Raw genomic sequence first — 23,419 nt, forward strand, 5'->3', positions numbered from 1 at the left:
TCAAGAGAATAGCACTAGGAAACCCTTTCTGAACTATAAGCTGACATCTCTGCCAATAAAGGACTTACGATTTTGATGTAGGCCCGTTGATCCTTTGTTCTTCAGACTTACGACCCCTTTTAGCCTTCCCATTGTAGTTTTACAATTATCTTGAAAAAATGGGTGGGGGTGTTTGGTTTAGCATCTGTTCTGCAGTATAGCATCCTCAACTATGTAACACTGCACTTAGCCATGGGATGAATTATGAGTCTCACTTGTCTGTGACTCTGACTGCCTGAGCCAGATTTAACAGCGTGACTTGTTGAGCTGACAGTTTGCAGCCAGATGATGCTTACTGGATCTGATTTGTTTGTCCGGATCAAATCGTGCCTTCTTTATTAAAACAAAACTTGGCACTTCCTGTACCCTCTGCAAAGGAGGTAGGATTACTGCCGTGGAAGTATACTGCCCAACTAAATATAGTGTGTTAGATTACTGCACAACTACGTGCATTTAGGCTGTTACGTAGCCGCTGGCTGTGTAACGAATATTATACAATATTCAAGCTTTCTTTGTTTAAATTTCTAATTCCAAAATCCATTCAACATGTTTTAATTTTCAGATATTTGTCAGTGTTTAGGTAATCTGCTTGTCATGTTTAGGTTCATTCCAACGAAATACAGAAGTGCTGAGTGCAGTAAATACAACTTGAACTACTTTGTCTTTTGGTGTGTTAGTTTCCAGTGAGGCCTTCCCAGGTTGGTTGCTGGCCAGTTCTGTCTGTTAGGTTTCCTTCAGTTCTCGGATGCTGCTCTAGTTAGAGGTCAAAAAATGTGTACATGTCCCACTCACTTTTCCTGTGAAATGATCACTGAAGAAGATAAGTGAAGAAAGTTGCAATCGTCACAATCCTGTTTTCCTGTTGGAGAGACCTTCCCTGAATACCAGATTTCCTATCGCCCCATGAAGTCTGCTCTTGAGGCTCCTGCAGGGATTAAAGACACTGATAACCTTCGGGTAACTTGCACAAAGTGTCCAATTATAGAGAGATTATCAATGTCCCGTTTGAGTATGATGAGAAAAGAGATGTTAAGATTCTGCCTCTAGTTTTATTTTCATGAGCTCTTAGCACTCAGACTCTGTTTTCCTCTCATTCAAGCATGTGAGTGGACATTCACATAGCCCCACATTCACATACAGTCATATCCTGTCATTCCAGCTGAGGTCACTGAATATCACTCAGGAGCCCTGCCTATTTTTCCCTCTGTCCCGAGCCTAGGTCAGCTGATCAACACAGTCAACAGAGATGGGGAACAGAACCCAAGGTCTTCTGGCCATAAAGACTTAGTGAAAGCCTGGATAGTGTCTTTTCTTAGATGATCAGACCACTTACTCTTTATTCATGTAACTATTGAGTATTTTGAGGATGATAACTTACAGGAAGTAAATTCTTTTTCTTTTGGAATGCCTAGAAATTGCTGACTAAATAGATAAAATGTTAAGAAGGATTTAGTGATGAATTTCAATGATCATCTTGCTCTCCACTAAACTTACGAATGAAGTGCTCACTTTCTGTGTATTGGCAATTCATCAGCAAGGCTTTGGTTGATAATCTGGTTGAGACACCTTCCCATCCCAGAGGACATTCAGCCCCATTGTCAGGAATTCATCTGCTATTGCCATCATAAGTTACCTAAACTCACGGCATCTCGTGATGAATAGTCCTTTCTTTTGTGCTTTTAGGGCTAAGGTCTTCACCAAGTCGGATGGAAGAGTCAACATTCACCCAAAGTCTGTCAATGCTGAAGAAGGTGAATTTGAACACAACTGGCTGATCTATCATTTGAAGATGCGGACAACCAGCGTGAGTGTTCCTATAAAAGACAGCTTCACTCTCTGGGTGTCCTGAATCAGTCAGAATTGTTAGAATATAATTATTCAATGTGTGTAAGGGGCACTTCCACAGTCTGCTGCTCCTTTTAGGTGTGGCCCTTCTTGAAACCTGATCCTATTGACATTGCCCGCTGCTTGTTTCAGTGCTAGTTGGTGCTGGATTGCAATATCACACCGATGGATTAAGTGAAATACATCCAAATGAAGTTTCTGTATCACAACTGCAGCAGTTCTGATCTGCTTTCCTTTTGGGTAGTGTCATTTATGTTTTACCATGTGTCTTATTTATCTCTCTTCCCTTGGCTCTTCTCAAAGGGGACACTAACATCAACTAAGTGGTACGAACTCTTTGGGCTGCCAATGTGAAATCTTGATGGTCCCATACTTGTCTCTAAGTCAGGACGGTGTAAGTTCAATTTGAGTAGATGGATTTGAATACAAAATGTACTTACATTCCCAGTGTGGGAGCAGTACCTGCACTGTTGGAGTTGAGCTGTCTTTCGGTGTGATGGTAAGACATGAGACTAGACTGGGCTTTCAGTTGCACTACTTTGAAGAAGGATAACGGAGCTCTTCCCTGTTTCCAGGCCAATATTTATCCCTCCGCAATCTCAGTATAACAGATTATCTGATCATTGTCAACATCCTGTTCAAGTATAATGAGAAAAAAGATATTAAAATTCTGCCTCAGCTCCCTGACATTTACTTGCATGAATTCCTTCTATTATGGGTGTTTACTGTGCACGGATAGAGTGCCCCCCATTTCCTTTTATTGCAGCAGTGAACTTCAAATGTACTAATCAAATGTCAGTGAATTGCTTTGGGACATCCTGAAGTTGTGCATACATTTATAAATTATAATTGTCATCACTTGTTAATTGCTGAATTAAAATATGTATAAATGGAAGTAGCCGTTTCTTGAGTTGGAGGGAAGGGTTCCAGGTCTTTGAAGGACAGTTTGCATTGTTCTTGAAACACGTCATGACTGATCAGGCCTAGCCAAGCTGACTCTACTTATGTTTTGAGAGAGCTTGAGTGTCTGCCATCCATTTGCCTTTTAGGGGCACATGTTGCACCCTCCATGTGCATTATGCATTTTTAAAAATCGAGTGTATAAAATGCAAATAATCAAAGTGTTGTTGCTAACTTAGTTTTAACATGCACCTCATCATTAAGGTTTTCTGAACAAAGGGAAGATCACAGTTAAAAGTTAAAATGTTCCTTTGTATTAAGTCAGTCTAGGGCTGTAATGGGAAACTGGTGATACTGAATCAGCTGCTTGTTTCACATTCTGCCAATTTTTTAAAAAACTTGATAGGTATCATAAAGGGAAATTGCGCACTTATTAGAATGGGCTGATTCACCAGCATCCCCTTTCTGCTGTCTTACCATCCCACACAAAACTCTTTTTTTTTTTCTTAAAATCATTACTGGTATCTAAAAGAAAACATTAAGAATGTTCAACTTTGAAGTTCAAAATGGCAGTGCTGCCATGGCGGATTCTATCCAAGATGAATTATGTCTACTGTAGATTTTGCAAATTGTGTTTGAAACTCTTGGCTGCCTGGGCCACAGTGGGCTATACTGACACTAGATTGTGTTCCTATCGTTACCCGCCCTCATTTGGAACTAGAATGTATTCTGATGCCTGGCTCTCAGTTACGGCACCTGTGCAACATTTGAGTAGCTGCTGTGTGTTGCATGGGTCTGTTTATGTAATTGCTGGCTTTACTTTTTTTTTTGCAGATCTACCTGTATGATTGCACAGAGGTCTCACCATATTCCTTGCTGTTCTTTGGAGGCGACATCTCTATACAGAAGGAACAGGGCCAGGAGACCATCTCTGTGGATGAATGGATTGTGTTCCAATCACCATCTAGAATTGCTCATTTAGTAAAGGTAAAAAAAAAATTATATTGTGTCAGTAGATTGAAGTTCAAACTGATGTTTCTCTTTCAGCAATTGACACTACCCTGCTGTGCATTTTCAGCTTGTTTATTTATTTGAAAACATTTTTACTCTTTGAATTAGATCAAGATAGTTATTCTGAACCTCTAGGAGAACTGTTTGTAAAATCTAATTGTTTATTTTTTAAAAGTTGTTAATAGCAAAGAAGTTTGAGTAACCGATGAGAACCTGCTTCCACTGGCAGGACGGTCAGTGAAAAGAGGGCATTGATTCATAATAATTAGCAAAGCCCCACCAAGGAGATAACTGCCAATTTTATTTCAACATGGTGAGTTGCTCCAATCTGGAACTTGTTGCCGGAAAGTATGGTGGAAATAAATTCAGTAGTAACCTCTGATAGGGAATTTAAGTACTTGGGAAGGAAGCAAATGGTAATGCAGTAGTGAAAGAGCCCTGTCAAAGAGCTGGCACAAGCACAATACACTGAAAGGCCATTACTGTAAAATTCTAAAATTTATCAACACATTTTTGAGATAGACAGGAAATCTGTGATTGCTCAGGCCCTTAAGCTTGCAGACAACTGAGTAAATCAGGCTTTTGTTTTCCAAAATCAGTGTTGGGATGTAATTATTGTTGGCAGGACTGGCATTTATTGCCCTTGTCCAACAGACTGATTCACTATATCGCTTCAAATTACAATTCAGACTCAACTGTGTTGGCATGTGACTGGAGTCATCTGCAGGCCCAGATCAAGTAAAGACCATAGATTACTTTCTATAAAAGCCAGAAGCTGGGTTATTTAATATGATCTGTGTCATTTTTATGAATAACATTTTACTTCCAGATTGCTTTAAACAGAAGTCAGATTTTTAAATCACCATGGATGTGGTTTGATGCAGACTTTAGATTGAGCAGGCAGAAGCTGCTCTGTAGAGAAATGATCTGTTATTTGACCACTGAAGATTATAGAAGTGATCCGATCGACAGATCTAAAGATGATTGTATTTCAATTTGTGTATGAGGCCAGTTGTGGGTTTAAAAATGCAGGCTAGTGATGGTGCCCAGATATTTTTCCCATGTGTGACAGACAAAAGACAGGGACGCAACTCAGAATTTAATCAACAAACCCTTCTTTATTTGATACTGTAAGTAACAGCACCTAATATGAAACAGATGCTTTGCAACATTTACTTCTTATTTGATCTAACTTAACTTCAGCTTTAACTCACTTCATTTAATTTCACTTTACTTCATCCCCATTTAACCCTAACTCTAACTTTGACTCTAGAATTTTTGCTTGAAACAAATACTACCCAATTTTAGTGAAGTGGCCAACAGTCTTCTCCATATACATCTCGCTTCATGGATCCTTGATTTCTCTGAAGGCGACTTCAGGGCACATTCTTCTCAAACGTGTTCTCGAAGTCTTCTCCTGAGGAAAAAAAAACCCGTGTTCTGCAAACTTATCTGAAAATGTGCTCCATTTCCAGAAAGTTCTCTAGCACTTTGCCAATGAATTGATCAAAACCTGCCCACATTTTTCAATCTCAGTCAATGGAGTTTACCAGTAAAGAGGTCCCAAATGTTTACACAAAGTAGTAAACTGCAACATTCCATGCTGCACATAAGGCAGTATGGTGCCAGTCTGTTCAGGTACAACCATAAAACTTGCTTTATTTAGCCAGCACAGGAAACTGCAGGTCTCAGCAGGTCCTGAATGGAATTTTAACTGTGGTTAGAGTTTAAATTAGCTTGACCAGAATTCCTAGCATCCTTGATTGCAGCTCATAACCAGTCTAGTAGCCATTTCTGTGGATGGCCACCTGACTGCCGTGACTGATAAGACAAAAGTAATTTCAGGAAAAGCATCTCTTCTCGGAAAGTGGTTAAAGAATTACAAGAATTAAGTACTTGTCATTTGTTGAGGTTGCGCCGCTATTTAATAGGATCTTGATGGGCCTAGTTGAGGTCTCTAATCCATCTTCCTGTCTACATTCCATAGCCCTGGCTTCCTTGAAAATCAGAAATCTATTGGATTAGATTCAGTGACAATTATGCTTAGGGTGAGAGACATCCACAGACTAATGAACTTCTGAGACTTAAATAATTCTCCTCATTTCAGAAAACTGTTGAAGTCTATACCATGTAGAGCCCTTGATGGGAATGTGGGAAAGGCAATGAGAGGGAGAAGGAAATAGATTGGCCACATTTTAGATTAGATTCCCTACAGTGTGGGAACAGGCCCTTCGGCCCAACAAGTCCACACTTGAAGCATCCCACCCAGACCCCCACACCCCTGAACACAATGGGCAATTTAGCATGTCAATCCACCTAGCTTGCACATCTTTGGACTGTGGGAGGAAACCAGAGCACCCAGAGGAAACTCACGCGGACACGAGGAGAGTGTGCAAATTCGCACAGACAGTTGCCCGAGGCTGGAATTGAACCCGAGTCCCTGGCACTGTGAGGTTGCAGTGCTGTCCACTGAGCCACTGTGCCGCCCAATCACCATCATTGCAAATGATTGCAATCACTAATATATATTAGTGATTGCAAACCCCTGAAGCCAAACAATATCATCTTCATTCATTGGATTTAAAGCATTAAGTCTTCCACTTAGTCGATAGACAGGACAGTTCTCAGCAACGAGTAGCCTTATTCATTGTCTCCTCACAAGCGTATTAGAGGTTTGTACTGAGGTTCCAGCAGTGAAGATTGACAATATAGGGGTCCTAGCTTTTACTGAACCCATTTAGCAAAGACCATTCTCATTGTGGTAGTTTAAAGCTCGTAATTCAAAGTCAGGGTTTCCTATGAGGAACTTGTTTGTGATTTCCTGTATAATCCGTTCCTTTGTGCAATGGATGTCTGCTAGTAGATCTTGTTCAGATGTTCGCTCCAAATTGGGGCATCAAGGTGAATGTGGACAGTAGAACAGGGCATCATGGAGTGACAGTGAGGGACAGGGCAGATGGTTTCAACCAGCTTGTGGGATTTCATTAGTTGAAGGGAGGTGTTATGTGGAATGATATTTGTGAGAGCAGGAAACAAGACACATGGTGTTGACCAGAAGGTTCCAGTTATGATGCACATAATTACATTCATTTGAGTGTCAGCAGAATGTGTGAGAGAGACACTCTGTTGGACAGGTGCATAGTTGTTTGTTGCAAAGTGTGGTAGAACAAGTGCTGAAGCAGGAGGGTTTGGGCAGTAATGTGCCAAGCTGACCCAGCAAGTTTGGCTGGTGGCTTGTTTCTGGTTTTACCATTTGCCATTTTCTGCATACATTCCTGGAAGGATGGGGTTTTATTTGGCATCACTCCCAGTCACGGTGGCCAAAATGGCTAGGGTTAGCTGAAGAGGAGATTTGAGGGAAAGTTTTTTTCCCCACTCAAAGGATGGTGGGAATGCTGTGCATGGGAAGGTATTTGAGGTGGAAAACTTCACAACATTTAAAAAATGCATGGATGAGCACTTGAAGTGCCATAATTTTCACGGCTCTGGGTCTGCTGTGGGTATGTGGGACTTACGTTTGTAGTATATTTTTTCATGGTGCAGGTTTGATGGACCAAAAGGCCTCTTCTGTACCATATGATTCGTGAGTAGGAGAAACTGAAACACTAGCATGGACCTAATAAAAACCAAAAGAACTGCAGGTACTGTAAATCAGGAACAAAAACAAAGTTGCTGGAAAAGCTGAGCGGGTCTGGCAGCGTCTGTGAAGGAGAAAACGGTTAACGTTTTGGGTCCGGTGACCCTTCCTGAGAATGGGCTTGTTGAGCCAAAAGACCATGTTAAAATATTTTGTAATCCTGTCCAAAAGGTGAAAATCAGTGGCTTTCTGCTCCAGATCAAGAACCAGTGAATCCTTTTACTGTTTGAGTGTTAGACATTATGAAAGTAGATCAAGCACAGTCCACGATGCTCATTTTCCTCCGCTCAAGAGGAATGGTGTGGTATCTGACTGGACCTTGTTAGAACCAAGAACAGGGAAGGATGTTTGGAGAAAGTCACTACTCCCCTTACTTGACAGTTCCTTGACTGGACGTTAGTCATTTTGAACAGGATTCGTTTAGATGCACAACCTAAACATGTGTCAGAAACTAAATGCGAATAATGATATCTGTAAACAATTATGCTTTAATGAAAGAATCATTAGATTGATTGCAGTACAGTAGCTTTCAATGCACTTGTATTTTATTTGCATTCAGTTTGGACATGGGAATAGGAGGAGACCATTCAGCCACTCAAGCAGATGCTGTGTTTCCATGCATCTGATCTTGATTCCCTTTATTTTGTTTGCCTAACCAAAAACTCATCAGTGCTAGTTTTAACATTTGCAGTTGACTCTTGCCCTCAACAGCTTTCTTAAGAAGAATATTTCAGATTTCCACTACCTTCTGAGAGGAATTGTTTATTGACATCATTCCCAAATGACTTCAGTCTAAGTTTTACTTCTTTTGTCCTGTGTTCCTTGCACTTGAGAATATAGCTTCTCTAATGATCGAAACACTTCAACTGAAACCTGTGCTGTGCTATAATTTCATGTTAAAAACAAATCTTGTCCGTACTACCTGTCATTCTAAATTGGCACTTTTAGCTAGTGAATCTGTTCTGTGCAACTTCAAAGGGCAGTATATCCTTCCTGAGGTGCAGTGTCCACAACTCGAATGTATTGATTGATGTGACAGTCACAGAAAAAAACACTTTTATTTCAATTAAATTGTTTTACACTTCAGGGATAAGTACAATGAAAATTCATGGTTGCATCGTACAGATGGGTAATCGTAGCTCTCATTAAGTTTTCAAAGTCCCATTTGAGTTGATTTGTTCTCATTAGCATAATTTTAGCTTTTGCAATCTGATCATTGATTGTGGACTATCGGTTTGATGTATGAATTCTCAAGCCAGATGCTAGTTTAGAGTTAACACTGTCTTGACGTTGCAGTTTATAGGTTCTCATTGGAGCTGTGTGTTACAGCCAGGGCCGTGGTGACTACACTTGTCACATTCTGTCTTTATATAGCATACTGGGGGATTCCTTCGGGTTTTTTTTCAGGAACTCCATTACGAATCTTATGGAAAATCCTGCAGGATTCAAGAACAGAACAGAATTCCAAATCACTGCTGTCAGCACTAAACAGATAATGTTCAGGAAACACAACTGATCAGAGCAATGAGAGATAACAAAGTGTGGAGCTGGATGAACACAGCAGGCCAAGCAGCATCTTAGGAGCACAGGAGCTGATGTTTCGGGCCTAGACCCTTCATCAGAAAAGGGGGATGAGGAGAGGGTTCTGAAATAAATAGGGAGAGAGGGGGAGGCGGGTCGAAGGTGGATAGAGGAGAAGATAAGTGGAGAGGAGACAGACAAGTTAAAGGGGCGGGGATGGAGCCTGTAGAGGTGAGTATAGGTGGGGAGGTAGTGAGGGGATAGGTCAGTCCGGGGAGGGCAGACAGGTCCAGGTGGCGGGATGAGGTTAGGAGGTAGGAAATGGAAGTATGGCTTGAGGAGGGGACAGGTGGAAGGAAGAACGGGTTAGGGAGGCGGGGACGAGCTGGGCTGGTTTTGGGATGCAGTGGGGGGGAGGGGAGATTTTGAAGGTTGTGAAATACACATTGTGATACCATTGGGCTGCAGGGTTCCCAAGCGGAATATGAGTTGCTGTTCCTGCAACCTTCAGGTGGCATGGTTGTGGCACTGGAGGAGGCTCAGGATGAACATGTCATCTAAGGAACGCGTGAGGGAGTTGAAATGGTTCGCGACTGGGAGGTGCAGTTGTTTGTTGCGAACCGAGCGGAGGTGTTCTGCAAAGCTGTCCCCAAGCCTCAGCTTGGTTTCCCCAATGTAGAGGAAGCCACAAAGGGTACAGTGGATGCAGTATACCACATTGGCTGATGTGCAGGTGAACATCTGCCTTATATGGAAAGTCATCTTGGGACCTGGGATGTGGGTGAGGGAGGAGGTGTGGGGAAAAGTGTAGCTCTTCCTGCTGTGGCAGGGGAAAGTGCCCGGTGTGGTGGAGTTGGAGGCACAGCAACGATCCTATATTTATTCAAACTATTTGCCTCCCCCCTCCCTCCGACTTCAGCTCCTGAAACCAGGTGTTCTTTGATATGTGGTTCTTCAAATGCTGTGTATCTCAGCGCCAGTTATTCATGCTTCACAACTTGGTGTCAGAGACCATGCATGGCGCCATATCCAAATTTATTTCTGTCCTGTCATTAAATTCACATGCATGGGCTTTCCTCCACGGGTCACTGGGTAGTGATGAGGAGCTTGGGAATTCTTGGTGGGTACTTTGTTTTCACACTATCCCTTACCATGGTGTCAGGATGACTGATTGCAGCATTCACAAAGCATTGCTTTGAGAACCTAATTTCACTACCCTCAGTCTGACTTGATTTGTTTGACTCCGAGCACAGCAGAAGCTCACTTCAACACTGAAAGACCGGGGAAACTTGGCATAATCTCAGTAAAAAGCATTTGGGCAGAATCACACGAGCTTTCCCAATACTCCATAACAGCAGTTGTTCAGTGTTGCTCCTCTAGTTAGCAGTTTTGATTCTTATGGAAGAAACTTGGGTCCAACGTGACTTATTCTGGCCAAATGCATTTGTTTTAATTAGATTTTAAGGGAAAGCTATATTGGTCATTATTGGCTTGAGATGAGTAAAGCTCACACTTGTATTGATACTGAGATCTTTACCTCACCACAGGATCTAAAACGGGAGCTTGATGCTCTTCTGCAAGACAAGATTAAGAAGCCACAGCCTGTGGATTGGAATAATCGATCGAAAGACTGTGCTGTCTTGTCAGCAATCATAGACTTGATAACCACACAAGACAACGCCAACTCAAAGAACTACACTCCGCGATTCCAGAGCTGCTGAAGCTGCAATACCTGCAGTTGATTCTCCGGAGGGGTTCGTACTGAGCCTAAAATGCTTTTATCGTAGCTCACCAGTACAGAGTTGTTTTGCGTCACTTACGTTTTTTGGCTAACGGAGCAGAGGTCTCGGAGAATATGCCCAAGAATCTCATTGGTCAAGCAACATTGGCCTATGCACGTTGAATAAAATGCCTGCTGTTTTAAAAAGTGTAACTACATTCTGCTATCAAGTGTAAATCCTACTGAGAAGGGGGTCAGTGACAGATTACTGACATGTCACACCTTGATGATCTGAAGCAACTCCTTGAGATAGCTTCATTCTTCATTTGTCATTTTCCTAAGTTAATAAAACTTGTTTTCCAATTCTATCTTGGAACGGAGAGCACATCCATCCCAGAACAAATCAGAGGATGAACTTTTGTGAATACTGAAATTAAGGATAAGTAAGTTGGAGTAAAAACAGAACATATACAGCAAATTTAAGTGTTGAGGGTAATATTTGATATAGGCACTTAATCACAACCCTTATGTGAAATTAACCTTTCTTTTCTTACAGATTTTGCATGTGCTGTTTACATACAGCGTGTGCATTCCTTTTCATATTCTGACATAATTACAGTCTATCAGTTTTATAATTGGACATACTTCCCCTCAAACTTTTTTTTACATTATTCAAAAATAATAGAAGGGATGGCTTCATGCTACCTGTGCATTTAAGTGAGGTAGCATAGTACTACATTGTTTTATTTTTGTATTCGATTTAGCCATTATTGTAAAAACTTAATAACAGAAAGCACTGATGGTTTGGAAAAAATGGACAAACAGATGTCTATTGCATGCAAAAATCCAAAAGACAAGTTAGGTCATCTATTTGAAAGACTGTTGAGTTATCCTAAGCTACCTTCGCTAAATCACCCAGAGGCTCCCCTCTCCAGCATCTCCACTTTAAAGTTGCCATTAACAGGAACTGAGGTAATTTTAATGCTCTTGAATCACAAGAAATCCTTTGGAATGTCAGTCTTGAGCCCAGACCCACCCTCCCGAACAAAGCCATCACCACTCCTAATGCTGCTGTTTCTTTGGTTTGGGTGGGTGTGAAACTGAGGAAGGTGTGTAAAACCAGCCTAATGCTGCCAGCTCCACAGTGGCTGGTTCAGGTTTAACCAACCCCCCACCATGGTCTAAATACTTGAATTCGGTGAGATCTATTTTTGATTATGGGCCTAAAGTTAGGAACAGGGCTATTTAGGCCCTTGAACCTGTTCTACTATTCTGTAAGATCATGGCTGATTTTGACACACATTTTTGGATTCTGTAAAACAGAATTGTTCTCATTTAAAATCGACAAATGTTTTAACTTCTGACATCTGTAGAGTCGAAGTGTTTCCCAATTTTACTCCTGGTCCTAATCTTTAGACTGTTACCTTTTGCTGGATTCTTTCAGAAAAACAATTTCTCTCTGTCTTGATTTTATCAGTTTCCCTTAATTTCTTGACCTTTTGAAATTTCCCCTGGGCCATCGAAATTGCAAGGGATACAACCCCAATTTCTGCAATCTCTCCTCATAATTTTATCTTTTTCAAGTTTAAAGGATTAATTTTTTGTTTAGTTCAGGTTGGATTTAGCCTTTTTCAAAATGCTAGGTTTTATCTTGGGGGTGACCTGTCTTGCCTGTAGATGGGTTGTAACTTGCCTTGGTTAAGGGTGTACTAAGTACTTGAAATCATTGTAACCTTAACAGCCCTCATTTCAAAGCCCTAGCATCGCCAGAGTTCATCACTGAAGCCACAGATCCAGTAGCCTCCATCTAGTGCCATAATGTCTGGGATTTGGACACACAATATAACAGTTTGATCATGGTTCCCTGCTGTTAGTGCTGCTTTTTATCCACAATGTATATCTTGGACAGTGAGTAAATGCTATGTGAGATTCTTCCTCAATAAATTCCCAGACTCCTGCACAAGGCACCAGTGCACAATAAAGGCTGGCTGTGCAGTATTTTTTTTGTGGGGATGGATCATCATCCGAGTTTAGGTGCTAATCTCCTTTGTTTTTAACAACATTAGAATACTGAGATGCTGGAAGTGTAAATTGGAAACAAGGAACTGGAAAAAAAAACCCAGCAGGATTGTCAGCATCTGTGGAGAGAGAAGCACAGAGTTAATATTTGATATGACTACTTCAGAATAGCTGCAGGAAGAGTCATATTAGACTCAAGGCTTTAACTCTGTTTCTCTGTCCATGGCTGCTGCCAGACCTGCTGAATTTCTTCATTCTCTGGTTTCATTCCTATGGTTCAGGTGGATGTTTGAGATATCACTATTCAAAAAGTCTTAGGGTTTCCCAATATCCTGGTCAACATCTGTACCTGAACTAATGTTGCCAGAAGCAAATTTAACTGGTTGCTCAACTAATTATCACTTATGTGATCTTGGTGTCCACAAAATAGCGGATGAGCATATGGTACGTAAGTGATTTGCTCACATAATGCATTTAGCAAAACAAGTCTGTCAAAATGCTTCTGAGAGAAATGGCATTACTGAAAAACACGTCTTACATTTGGTTGATTTCTGTGGATTTGTTGTATCTTGATGCACTGAATGTGCTTGCCTGAATCTTGTGCAGAGATTTATATTGCCTTTATGTTTCAGCCAGTCAGGGCCTAGTTGGGGATAGATCCCAACCCCACATACTGTCATTTCTGATGCATTGATTACAGATCACTGCTTCAACTCGGCTACCTGACAAGTAGTGACATACAGTAAGTACTGTCAACTCTCAGCTCTGATATCAGGCAGCAGGCAGATCATTAATGGCTTTGGTCTCATTCCCCAGTTTCCATGAAATGTTGGCGAATCATTGGCTTCTCAAAATATGTGTGTAACTCCAAGTGACTTCTGACCACATATTCCAAATAAAAAGACACAACTGGGGCTTCTCACCTTCAGTCTTTTGGTAAACTTAATGGCTGAGTAGGAAGATCACGTTTCAAACAAGCAAAGTTTTTAGTTTGATTCTTGAGGTTTCTGTGAGAATTCTGATTTCTGTATGTTTAGTATGCATCAGTGACCCTGCCCTTTGTACTGGTTCAGCTGGTGTATCAACACTTCTACCCAATGGTAGATCAATAATGTACTGCCAACAAAATAATTGAATTTCCCAAGTCCCTCTCTTTTAAGGAAATGCCAGATATTAGGGCAAAAGACAAAAGAACAGCAAGTGCAATGTCTTGTTGCTTGTATATATTTAAGGCCCCCAAAAGAAATTAAGAGCAAAACTAATATCGAGGGTGATTATTAAGCAAAAATAAATTGAAGGTCCTTACATTAAAGGCAAATCTACTCCTTTACCTGTGCTAATGAAATGTTAAGGCCAATGAGGTTACAGTCTGCTACACAGTATTGTGTTTGGGTGCTGTCAGAATGCCTAGTGCCCTCTGTCATGTTGTAGTCATAATCATTCCTGGTAAGTGAATAAAATACAAAATGCTTTTTGTTTCAGATGCTGTTCTCTAGACTGTATTTATTTGTGACTGTTATTATGATGTAATGGCTGTTCTTTTTACATAGTCCAAGCATTTGTATTGTTTTTCTCCATTAAAGTCCTTACCATATACCTAAACTCCCTTCTGTTCCTTGCCTACATTCACCACAAGCTGCCTGCCACATTTGAAATAATTAAGGAAAGGGTTGATGGAACTTCGCCACTGTTTTGAGGTTAGTGGAGTAGAAGGTTTGAATTGGCTTCCTCGAGTCATTAAAATAAGAAACCCAATTTTTTTTTGTTTTGTTAATTGCAAGGAGGAAATGCAGAACAATGTTGGATGGTGAGAGGGAGACAGCATGATTTCAGGACATACAATAGTACAGATAGAAGAAATGTATGAAGACGATGATAAATTTGTTTACACCAAGTAGCAGGACAAATGATGTGTTGCAGTATTTGGGAATTGATGGGCAGCTGTGTTATCCACAGCAACAATTGGGGATTGCAGCTTGAGGATCTTTGGCACAGGGCTAATGAGCTGAAACAAAGAGAATGCTGGAGAAACTCAGTTGGTCTGGAAGCATCTGTGGAGAGAGAAGCAGCTTTAATCTTTCAAGTCCTGTATAATTGTCTCAGAACAATGAGCTGGAGTTACAGTAATAGATACATCAACTTATTATCAGTAAACTATTTGGATGATTCATTCCAGGACGTGGTCCACCCGTTTAAAACTGGGTTTAAGGACTAAACCTTTAACTAGGACTCCTTAAAATGCACCACTTTGACCAAGCTTTTGGCCACCTGACCTAATGTCACCTGTGCCTTTTGGTTTTCTTTTCCTCATGCTTTTGTGATGTTTCTTGTAGTCTCAGATAATATAAATGCTGTGAGCTATTATAGGTACAATATTGCAACTTCCTCGTGAAGAGTTGGTAGAAATTGGAAAACCTCAAAGTTCTGGAAGATTTCAAGACTAAGATACCCAAATTGTAATCAGTGAGAGCATTATAGGATGCAGCAGTAAGGAAAATATGGAACAAGTACAGACTGGTCAAGAATGGCCAGCAGGTTTGAAGGAGCACAGACTGAGTAAACCATTCCAACCACTCAAACTTGTTCCATCATGCAACGAGATCACAAGTCAGTATTTTAACTTTATCTGCCTGTCACAGGATTTTGGAATGATTCAACATAAGGAATATTCCATCCGTCTTGGCTTGACTCTGATGGTCGTTATACTCTTGTCTAAGCAAAAGCTATTGATCTCTGTCTTGAAATTTTTCAATGACCCCAGTCTCAACAGCTTCTCGGGGGTGACTGTTCCATATTTCAATTACCATATGTTAGTAAATGCTTCCTGGCATCAGCTCTAAGCAACCTAACACTAATTTCAAGGCTTTAAGTTTGCAGACTGAGGATGTGACATTTTTCTCTGCAAACCTTTTAATTATCCAAGCAGTACTTTTTAATCTTTTATATTCAAGGAGATGGAACCCTGGACCACTCATTTGGTTTTATAATTGAACCCTTTTAGAATCAGCATCATACTTGTTGATCTGTGCTGATGTTTCTGAAAAGCTCAGATGGCCTTTCTGCAGTGCAATGTGCAAACTATCCACAATGCAGAAAGAGGTCATTCAGCCCATCAAGATTGCACTAACCCTGTGAAGAGCATCCCAATCATTCTCAGTGCCCCACCCTCCCTGTAGCCCTGCATTTCCAATGGCAAATCTACCTGGGCTGCACATTTCTGCACACTATGGGGAAATTTAACATGGCTAATCCACCTAACTTGCATGTCTTTGCTACGCTGGAACTGACCTTGGGTCCTTAGCGGGGTGAAGGTGACAGTGCTAACCACTGAACTCCTGAGCAGCCCAGTATGTATGAGATCTAAGTGCAACTCAGACACCTGCAATATAACTTTCAATTATTTTGAAATCCACCCCATTTATCAATGTTACATTAGACTTCTATTTGGAAAAGCACAGTTTGATTGGAAATAGCATGGTTTTGCGAAGAGCAGATCATGCTCACGAGCCTTATTGAATTCTTTGAGGATCCTGACAAAACACATCAATGAAAGTAGAGCAGTGGATGTGGTGTAAATGGATTTTAGCAAGGCATTTGCTAAGGTTCCACATGGTAGGCTCATTCAGAAAGTAAGGAGGCATGGGATTCAGGGAAATTTGGCTGTCTGGATATAAAACTGGGTCATCAATAGAAGACAGAGAGTGGTAGTAGATGGAAAGAATTCAGCCTGGAGCTCGGTGACCAGTGGTGTGCTACAGGGATCTGTTCCAGGACCTCTGCTCTTTGTGATCTTATTTAAATAACTTGGATGAGGAAGTAGAAGGGTGGGTTAGGAAGCTTGCTGATGACACGAGAATTGGTGGAGGTGTGGAGGGCTTTGGCAGGTTGCAACGGGACATTGACAACATGCAGAGCTGGGCAAAGAAGTGGCAGATGGAATTCATAACCAGAAAAGTGTGAAGTGATTCATTTTGGAAGGTCGAATTTGAAAGCAAATACAGAGATAATGGCAGGATTCTTGGAAGTGTGGAGGAACAGAGGGATCTTGGGGTCCACATCCATAGATCCCTCAAAGTTGAGACCCAAGTTGATAGGGTGGTAAAGAAGGCGTACGGTGTGTTAGCTTTCATTGGCAGGGGAATTGAGTTTAAGAGCCATGAGGTTATGCTGCAGCTCTACAAAATTCTGGTTAGACCACACTTGAAATATTGAGTTCAGTTCTGATCACCTCATTACAGGAAAGATGTGGAAGCTTTGGAGAGGGTTCAGAGGAGATTTGCCAGGGTGCTACCTGGACTGGAGGACAGGTCTTATGAGGAATGGTTGAGGCAGCTAGGGTTTTTCTCGTTGGAGCGAAGAAGGATGAGAGGTGACTTGATAGAGGTGTACAAGATGATGAGAGACAGAGATAGAGTGGATTATCAGAGACTTTATCCCAGGGCAGAAATGACTGTTATGAGAGGGCATAATTTTAAGGTGATTGGAGGATGGTATAGAGCAGATGTCAGAGGTAGGTTCTTCACACAGAGATTGGTGGGCGTCTGGAATGCGCTGCCGGCAGTGGTAGCGGACTCAAGATACTTTAGAGACTTTTAAACGACTCTTGGATAGGTATATGGAGGATGGTAAAATGTAGGGCATGCAGGGTAGATTGACCTTAGTAGGATAATAGGTTGGCACAACATCATGGGCCGAAGGGCCTATACTGAGCTGTGCTGTTCTATGTTCTAAATCTTTCAGTATCTGATCAGGAGCTGATTGGCCTATCCTTGACCCATCGCTTTCAGTTGTATAATCCCTTTTATCTCAAGAGGGTTGGAATATAAAAGCAGTGACGTGCTTCTGAGACTTAAAGCTCTAGTTAGGCCCCATTTAGAATACCGTGTCCAATTTTGGGCCCCACGCCTCAGGAAGGACATACTGGCACTGGAGCGTGTCCAGCGGAGATTCACACGGATGATCCTTGGAATGGTAGGTTTAATGTATGATGTACGGCTAAGGATCCTGCGACTGTATTGATTAGAGTTTAGAAAGTTGAAGGGAGATCTTACAGAAACTTACAAGATAATGTATGGCTTAGAAAGGGTGGACTCTGGGAAGTTGTTTCCGTTAGGTGGGGAGACTAGGACCTGTGGGCACAGCCTCAGAATTAGAGGGGGTAAATTTAAAACGGAAATGAGGAGACATTTCTTTAGCCAGAGAGTGGTGGGCCTGTGGAATTCATTGCCACTGAGTGAGTCCGGGAGGTTAAATGTCTTCAAGGCAGAGATCGATTAAATTCTTGATCTTACAAAGAATCAAGGGCTACGGGGAGAGTGCAGGGAAGTGGAGTTGAAATGCTTCTCAGCCATGATTAAATGGCGGAGTGGACTTGATGGGCTGAATGGCCTTACTTCCACTCCTATGTCTTATGCATTTTGAATAATGTATCCTGTCTACTTGGAGATGTAAAGGGTGACAATAAAACAAGTTCTCTGTGGCATGTGTAGTAATAGATGTAGTAAATCATTCATATCCATTTACAGGTAAGGAATGCCAACGCTGCTTATATAAGCTGATTGAAATGGCAGTCCTCAAACTGATGAGAGAGTTACTCCTGGTATTGGTAGAATTGCAAGTGAACATGTTGAATGTTGCAATCTCTGCAATGCAATAAACTTTCAACAGGCATTACTTGGCAGACCTGATTCTAGGGTAAAAACAAATTCAACTTTGACTCGCATCCTCACTAATGTGGTGATTCAGTAGTATAACTGAAAATCGTCAGTGCTACATTGTGTTCTGTTTTCCCTAACACTGGTTTGATGTAAAGCAGTCTATTTTTTAAAAGAATGCTTTTATTAAAAGTGAATTGAGTTTGCTTTTGGGTCTAGAGGAAACAAAAAGCATGAACCTATTTTGAGAAGCCCAGTGGAGTTCTGGTGTTTTGGCTTACATTCATCCTGCTGCCAACATAATGAAGGAAGATTATCTGACCATTTATTTAAATCCTATCTATGGGGCCTGACTCAGCACAAGTTAGAAACATAGAAAACGGTAGTGGTAGGCCATTTGGTGTGACCATGGCTGATCAACTCTGCCCCATTCCCACTTTCCTCCCATACCCTTTGATTCCTTTAACTCTAAGAACTGTACCTAACTCCTCCTTGCAAATGTTTACTCTGATGGCTTCAACTGCTTTCGGTGGTAGACATTGTCTTGTTTGTTGCATTATGTCAGTGACAATTTATTAATATTTTATTTTATAAAGCATTTTAAGATGTGCTGAGATTATGAGCAGTGCTACATGAATGAAAATCTTTTATTACTATCGAGGCTGAAGTTCAAGTCAGCTTTTTCAAAATTAGTCTAACTTTTGTGGTTTAGGAAGTCATGTATTTTCATTGCTAAAATTTATTTAATCTTTCCAATGTCTGTGTGTATGTGACCTCAACTTGCTGCACCTTCAAAAGCTGTTATGGTTAGATTCCCTACAGCGTGGAAACAGGCCCTTCGGCCCAACAAGTCCACATGCCCCTTGAAGCATCCCACCCAGACCCATCCCTCTATAACCCACACACCCCTGAACACTATGGGCAATTTAGCATGGCCAATCCACCTAGCCTGCACATCTTTGGACTGTGGGAGGAAACCGGAGCACCCGGAGGAAACCCACGCAGACACTGGGAGAATGTGCAAACTCCACACAGACAGTTACCTGAGGCTGGAATCGAACCTGGGTCCCTGGTGCTGTGAGGCTGCAGTGCTAACCACTGAGCCACCGTGCACCCTAACTGAAATTTTAGCCACTGGAAGTTACTAACTTGCTAAGGTTTGAAAAGCTGTCCAAACTTGTGTTGAGTACACAAACTTTTAAACTAAATTAACAGTTTCTGCAATTTGCTTTGCTTGTAAGATTATAATCAAGTGTACCATTCTAATAGTTAACTACGTTTAGGCCCATAATCTTCTCTCCCCACACCTCCCAGACATCACTTCACAGCAGAGCGTTTGGACAGTAAATTATCTGATTTTTTTTAAAAGTATTCTAATTGGTTTCCAAAGCATTTTATGAAAACAGTGGAGACGTTAAGATACTTTCAGGTGACTGCAAAAGAGCTAAATGGGAAGGGAGATAAGGTGTGAAGCTGGATGAATACAGCAGGCCAAGCAACATCAGAGGAGCCATTTCTGAAGCAGGATCTGGACCCAATATGTCAGCCTTTCTGCTTCTCTGATGCTGCTTGGCCGGCTGTGTTTATCCAGCTCTACACCTTGTAATCTCAGATTCTCCAGCATCTGCAGTGCCTACAATCTCTAGATGGGAAGAGAGACCGCTTTCTTTTTCTGTGCAGCAGGTTATGAACTGGGATCTCACTCTTCAGAAGGAAGTGGATGCAAATTCATTTGTATTGTCGAGATATTTGAAAGGGAGAAAACTGCAAAGCCGCGAGCAAAAAACTGCAAGTGGGACCAATTGGATTGCTCTTTCCAAGAATCTGAGCAGACTCTGTGGGCCAAATTATAATCTCCTGTGCTGTGAATACAAGATAATAAAACATAATAGCAAGTGACAGTAGCACTGCAACTAACTATTCTCCCTATCCAACAATGGTCAGTTGTACTGCTGATCCAGAACATTGATATCGAAGAAATAAATTTATACAGCAGTGAAATATACAGCTTGGGCGGCATGGCGGCATAGTGGCTCAGTGGTTAGCACTGCAGCCTCACAGCGCCAGGGACCCGGGTTCAATTCCAGCCTCGGGCGACTGACTGTGTGGAGTTTGCACGTTCTCCCCGTGTCTGCGTGGGTTTTCTCCGGGTACTCTGGTTTCCTCCCACAGTCCAAAGGTGTGCAGGCCAGGTGGATTGGCCATGCTAAATTGCCCATAGTGTTCAGGGGTGCGTCAGTTATAGGGGGGTGGGTCTGGGTGGGATGCTTCAAGGGGCGGAGTGGACTTGTTGGGCCGAAGGGCCTGTTTCCACACTGTAGGGAATCTAATCTAAATGCTTTGAGTTGGTGGGAAGAAAACAGCATGGTAGAAATTTAACTAGATGTAACAAAGTGGTGAGAGATGATCCCAATAAGGAAAATAAACAGATTACAGTGGGCAGCGGGCTCAGAGTGAAGATAGCTGCTGATTGGGAACTCGTGGAACCCAGTTGGACCGCTTGGAAGCCCTTAAAGAAAGATTGTAATGTCTATCTTTTTAGATTTATTTCTTACTTTCCTAATCTGTAATCTTAGGTAAAATTTTTCTTTATTTTCTGTTTTTTTTTGTACCTTAGATGACACTGTGTTGTACACTTTTTCACTGTACTCCTGTTCTTTTGTAACTTGAGTACTCGTGGCAATAAATGTAATTCTAATCCTGAAAGAATGGATTCACAGCTACAGTGTTACTGCCACCTATTGGTAGGAATTGTGATATTATTTCTTACAGATTGACGCATTTGGCCCGTTGTGCCAGTGGTCAGCTCTTTCGAAGAGTCATTCAGTTAGTTCCACTCTTTTCTCCCCATTGATCTTCATTTGTCTCCCTTCAAAGTATTTCAAGATCATCACTGAATTTCGAACGCACCTTCAAACTGTGTATTCCAGGTCATAACGACAGTTTATAAAAAAAATCTCAACTTCAAATTCTTAAGAGTTGTAGAAACAAGCCCTTCAACCCCCCATGTCAATGCTGACCCAATAAGCATCAAACTACACTAAGCCTATGTTTAACTGCACTTGGTTCATAGCCTACAACACCCACGTTCATATCCAGATAATAATAAAACGCTCAGAGTACCTGCCTCCACCAGTTTCCAGGCAGTGCATTTCATATTTCTACCATCCTCTTGTGATTTTTAAGAAAAAGTCCTCCAATCCCCTCTAAATCATTTAACCTCCAACTTAAAGTTATAGCCTTTGGTCTTACACACGGCTGCAATGGAAAAATGATTCTTGCAGTCTGCCCTGTCAGTGCCTCAATCATGTTCCCTCTTACAGTCTCCTCTGCTCCAAGGAAAACAAACCTGATAACTGCGACTTTCCATCCCAGACAGGGGCGGTGGGAAATGAATCTCAAACCTCAAATCTAATTGATTCCCATTCAGTTCAGGATGTCAAACATGTAAAGACAGACAATTACAGTAAAAAGACTTCCATTTGATTACAAACATATAAATTAATCCAAGTTACTGAGTAGGACAGGAACATTGGCTGAAATTCTTTCTCCCAAGCCCAGGAATATTGGAGATAATGGGAACTGCAGATGCTGGAGAATTCCAAGATAATAAAATGTGAGGCTGGATGAACACAGCAGGCCAAGCAGCCTCTCGACACTTCCGCCATTTACAATCCGACCCCACCACCCAAGACATTTTTCCATCCCCTCCCCTGTCAGCTTTCCGGAGAGACCACTCTCTCCGTGACTCCCTTGTTCGCTCCACACTGCCCTCCAACCCCACCACACCCGGCACCTTCCCCTGCAACCGCAGGAAATGCTACATTTGTCCCCACACCTCCTCCCTCACCCCCATCCCAGGCCCCAAGATGACATTCCACATTAAGCAGAGGTTCACCTGCACATCTGCCAATGTGGTATACTGCATCCACTGTACCCGGTGCGGCTTCCTCTACATTGGGGAAACCAAGCGGAGGCTTGGGGACCGCTTTGCAGAACACCTCCGCTCAGTTCGCAACAAACAACTGCACCTCCCAGTCGCAAACCATTTCCACTCCCCCTCCCATTCTCTAGATGACATGTCCATCATGGGCCTCCTGCAGTGCCACAATGATGCCACCCGAAGGTTGCAGGAACAGCAACTCATATTCCGCCTGGGAACCCTGCAGCCATATGGTATCAATGTGGACTTCACCAGTTTCAAAATCTCCCCTTCCCCTACTGCATCCCTAAACCAGCCCAGTTCGTCCCCTCCCCCCACTGCACCACACAACCAGCCCAGCTCTTCCCCCCCACCCACTGCATCCCAAAACCAGTCCAACCTGTCTCTGCCTCCCAAACCGGTTCTTCCTCTCACCCATCCCTTCCTCCCACCCCCAGCTACCTACTAACCTCATCCCACCTCCTTGACCTGTCCCCTCCCTACCTCCCCACCTACACTCTCTCCACCTATCTTCTTTACTCTCCATCTTCGGTCCGCCTCCCTCTCTCTCCCTATTTATTCCAGAACCCTCTCCCCATCCCCCTCTCTGATGAAGGGTCTAGGCCCGAAACGTCAGCTTTTGTGCTCCTGAGATGCTGCTTGGCCTGCTGTGTTCATCCAGCCTCACATTTTATTATCCAGGAATATTGGAGGCTTCCAACTATTGGCCAAGCTGAAATTGATGAATTCAATATAGATCAAGGAGCTAACCCAGGATCTTCCCAATCTTTGTGCCTTAGTCCACAATAGCTGATTTCCACCATTCAGCTACTTGAACCTGCTCTGCCATTGGATGAGATCTTAAAGGCTGCAACTCCATTCTCTTGTAGGTTAAGAATCACTGTAACTCATTATGAGGTGAAACTGTGAATCTGGAGCGGGTGAATGTCAGTGTTATACAGCAACAGGACTAGGCCACTCAGCACCTTAGAACATAGAAAAGTACAGGACAGTACAGGCCCTTTGGTCCATGATGTTGTGCTGTAGAATATTCCTAATCCAAAAATAAAATAACCTAACTTAATTCACTGCTGTCCATGTGCATGTCCAGCAGTCGCTTAAATGTCACTAATGACTCCACTTCTACGACT

General features: G+C 42.1%; 2 protein-coding genes across 2 annotated transcripts in view; one reads left to right on the forward strand and one right to left on the reverse strand.

The window, feature by feature from the left end:
- The window catches only part of dhx36 (DEAH (Asp-Glu-Ala-His) box polypeptide 36), a 74,265-nt gene extending 59,977 nt beyond the window's left edge, over positions 1 to 14,288 (forward strand). Inside the window, exons 23-25 of the mRNA XM_048541524.2 lie at positions 1,723 to 1,843; positions 3,619 to 3,771; positions 10,501 to 14,288. Of these exons, the coding sequence (XP_048397481.1) occupies positions 1,723 to 1,843; positions 3,619 to 3,771; positions 10,501 to 10,674 (448 nt within the window). The 3' untranslated portion in view covers positions 10,675 to 14,288. The remainder of the gene's footprint in view (positions 1 to 1,722; positions 1,844 to 3,618; positions 3,772 to 10,500) is intronic.
- LOC125457382 (rho guanine nucleotide exchange factor 26-like) overlaps positions 8,502 to 23,419 on the reverse strand; it is a 195,735-nt gene continuing 180,817 nt past the window's right edge. Inside the window, exon 16 of the transcript XR_009446682.1 lies at positions 8,502 to 8,868. The gene's annotated coding sequence lies outside the window, so the exon portion shown is untranslated. The remainder of the gene's footprint in view (positions 8,869 to 23,419) is intronic.

The sequence above is a fragment of the Stegostoma tigrinum genome, chromosome 14 (genome assembly GCF_030684315.1).
Source record: "Stegostoma tigrinum isolate sSteTig4 chromosome 14, sSteTig4.hap1, whole genome shotgun sequence".
In the NCBI taxonomy this organism is placed as follows: Eukaryota; Metazoa; Chordata; class Chondrichthyes; order Orectolobiformes; family Stegostomatidae; genus Stegostoma; species Stegostoma tigrinum.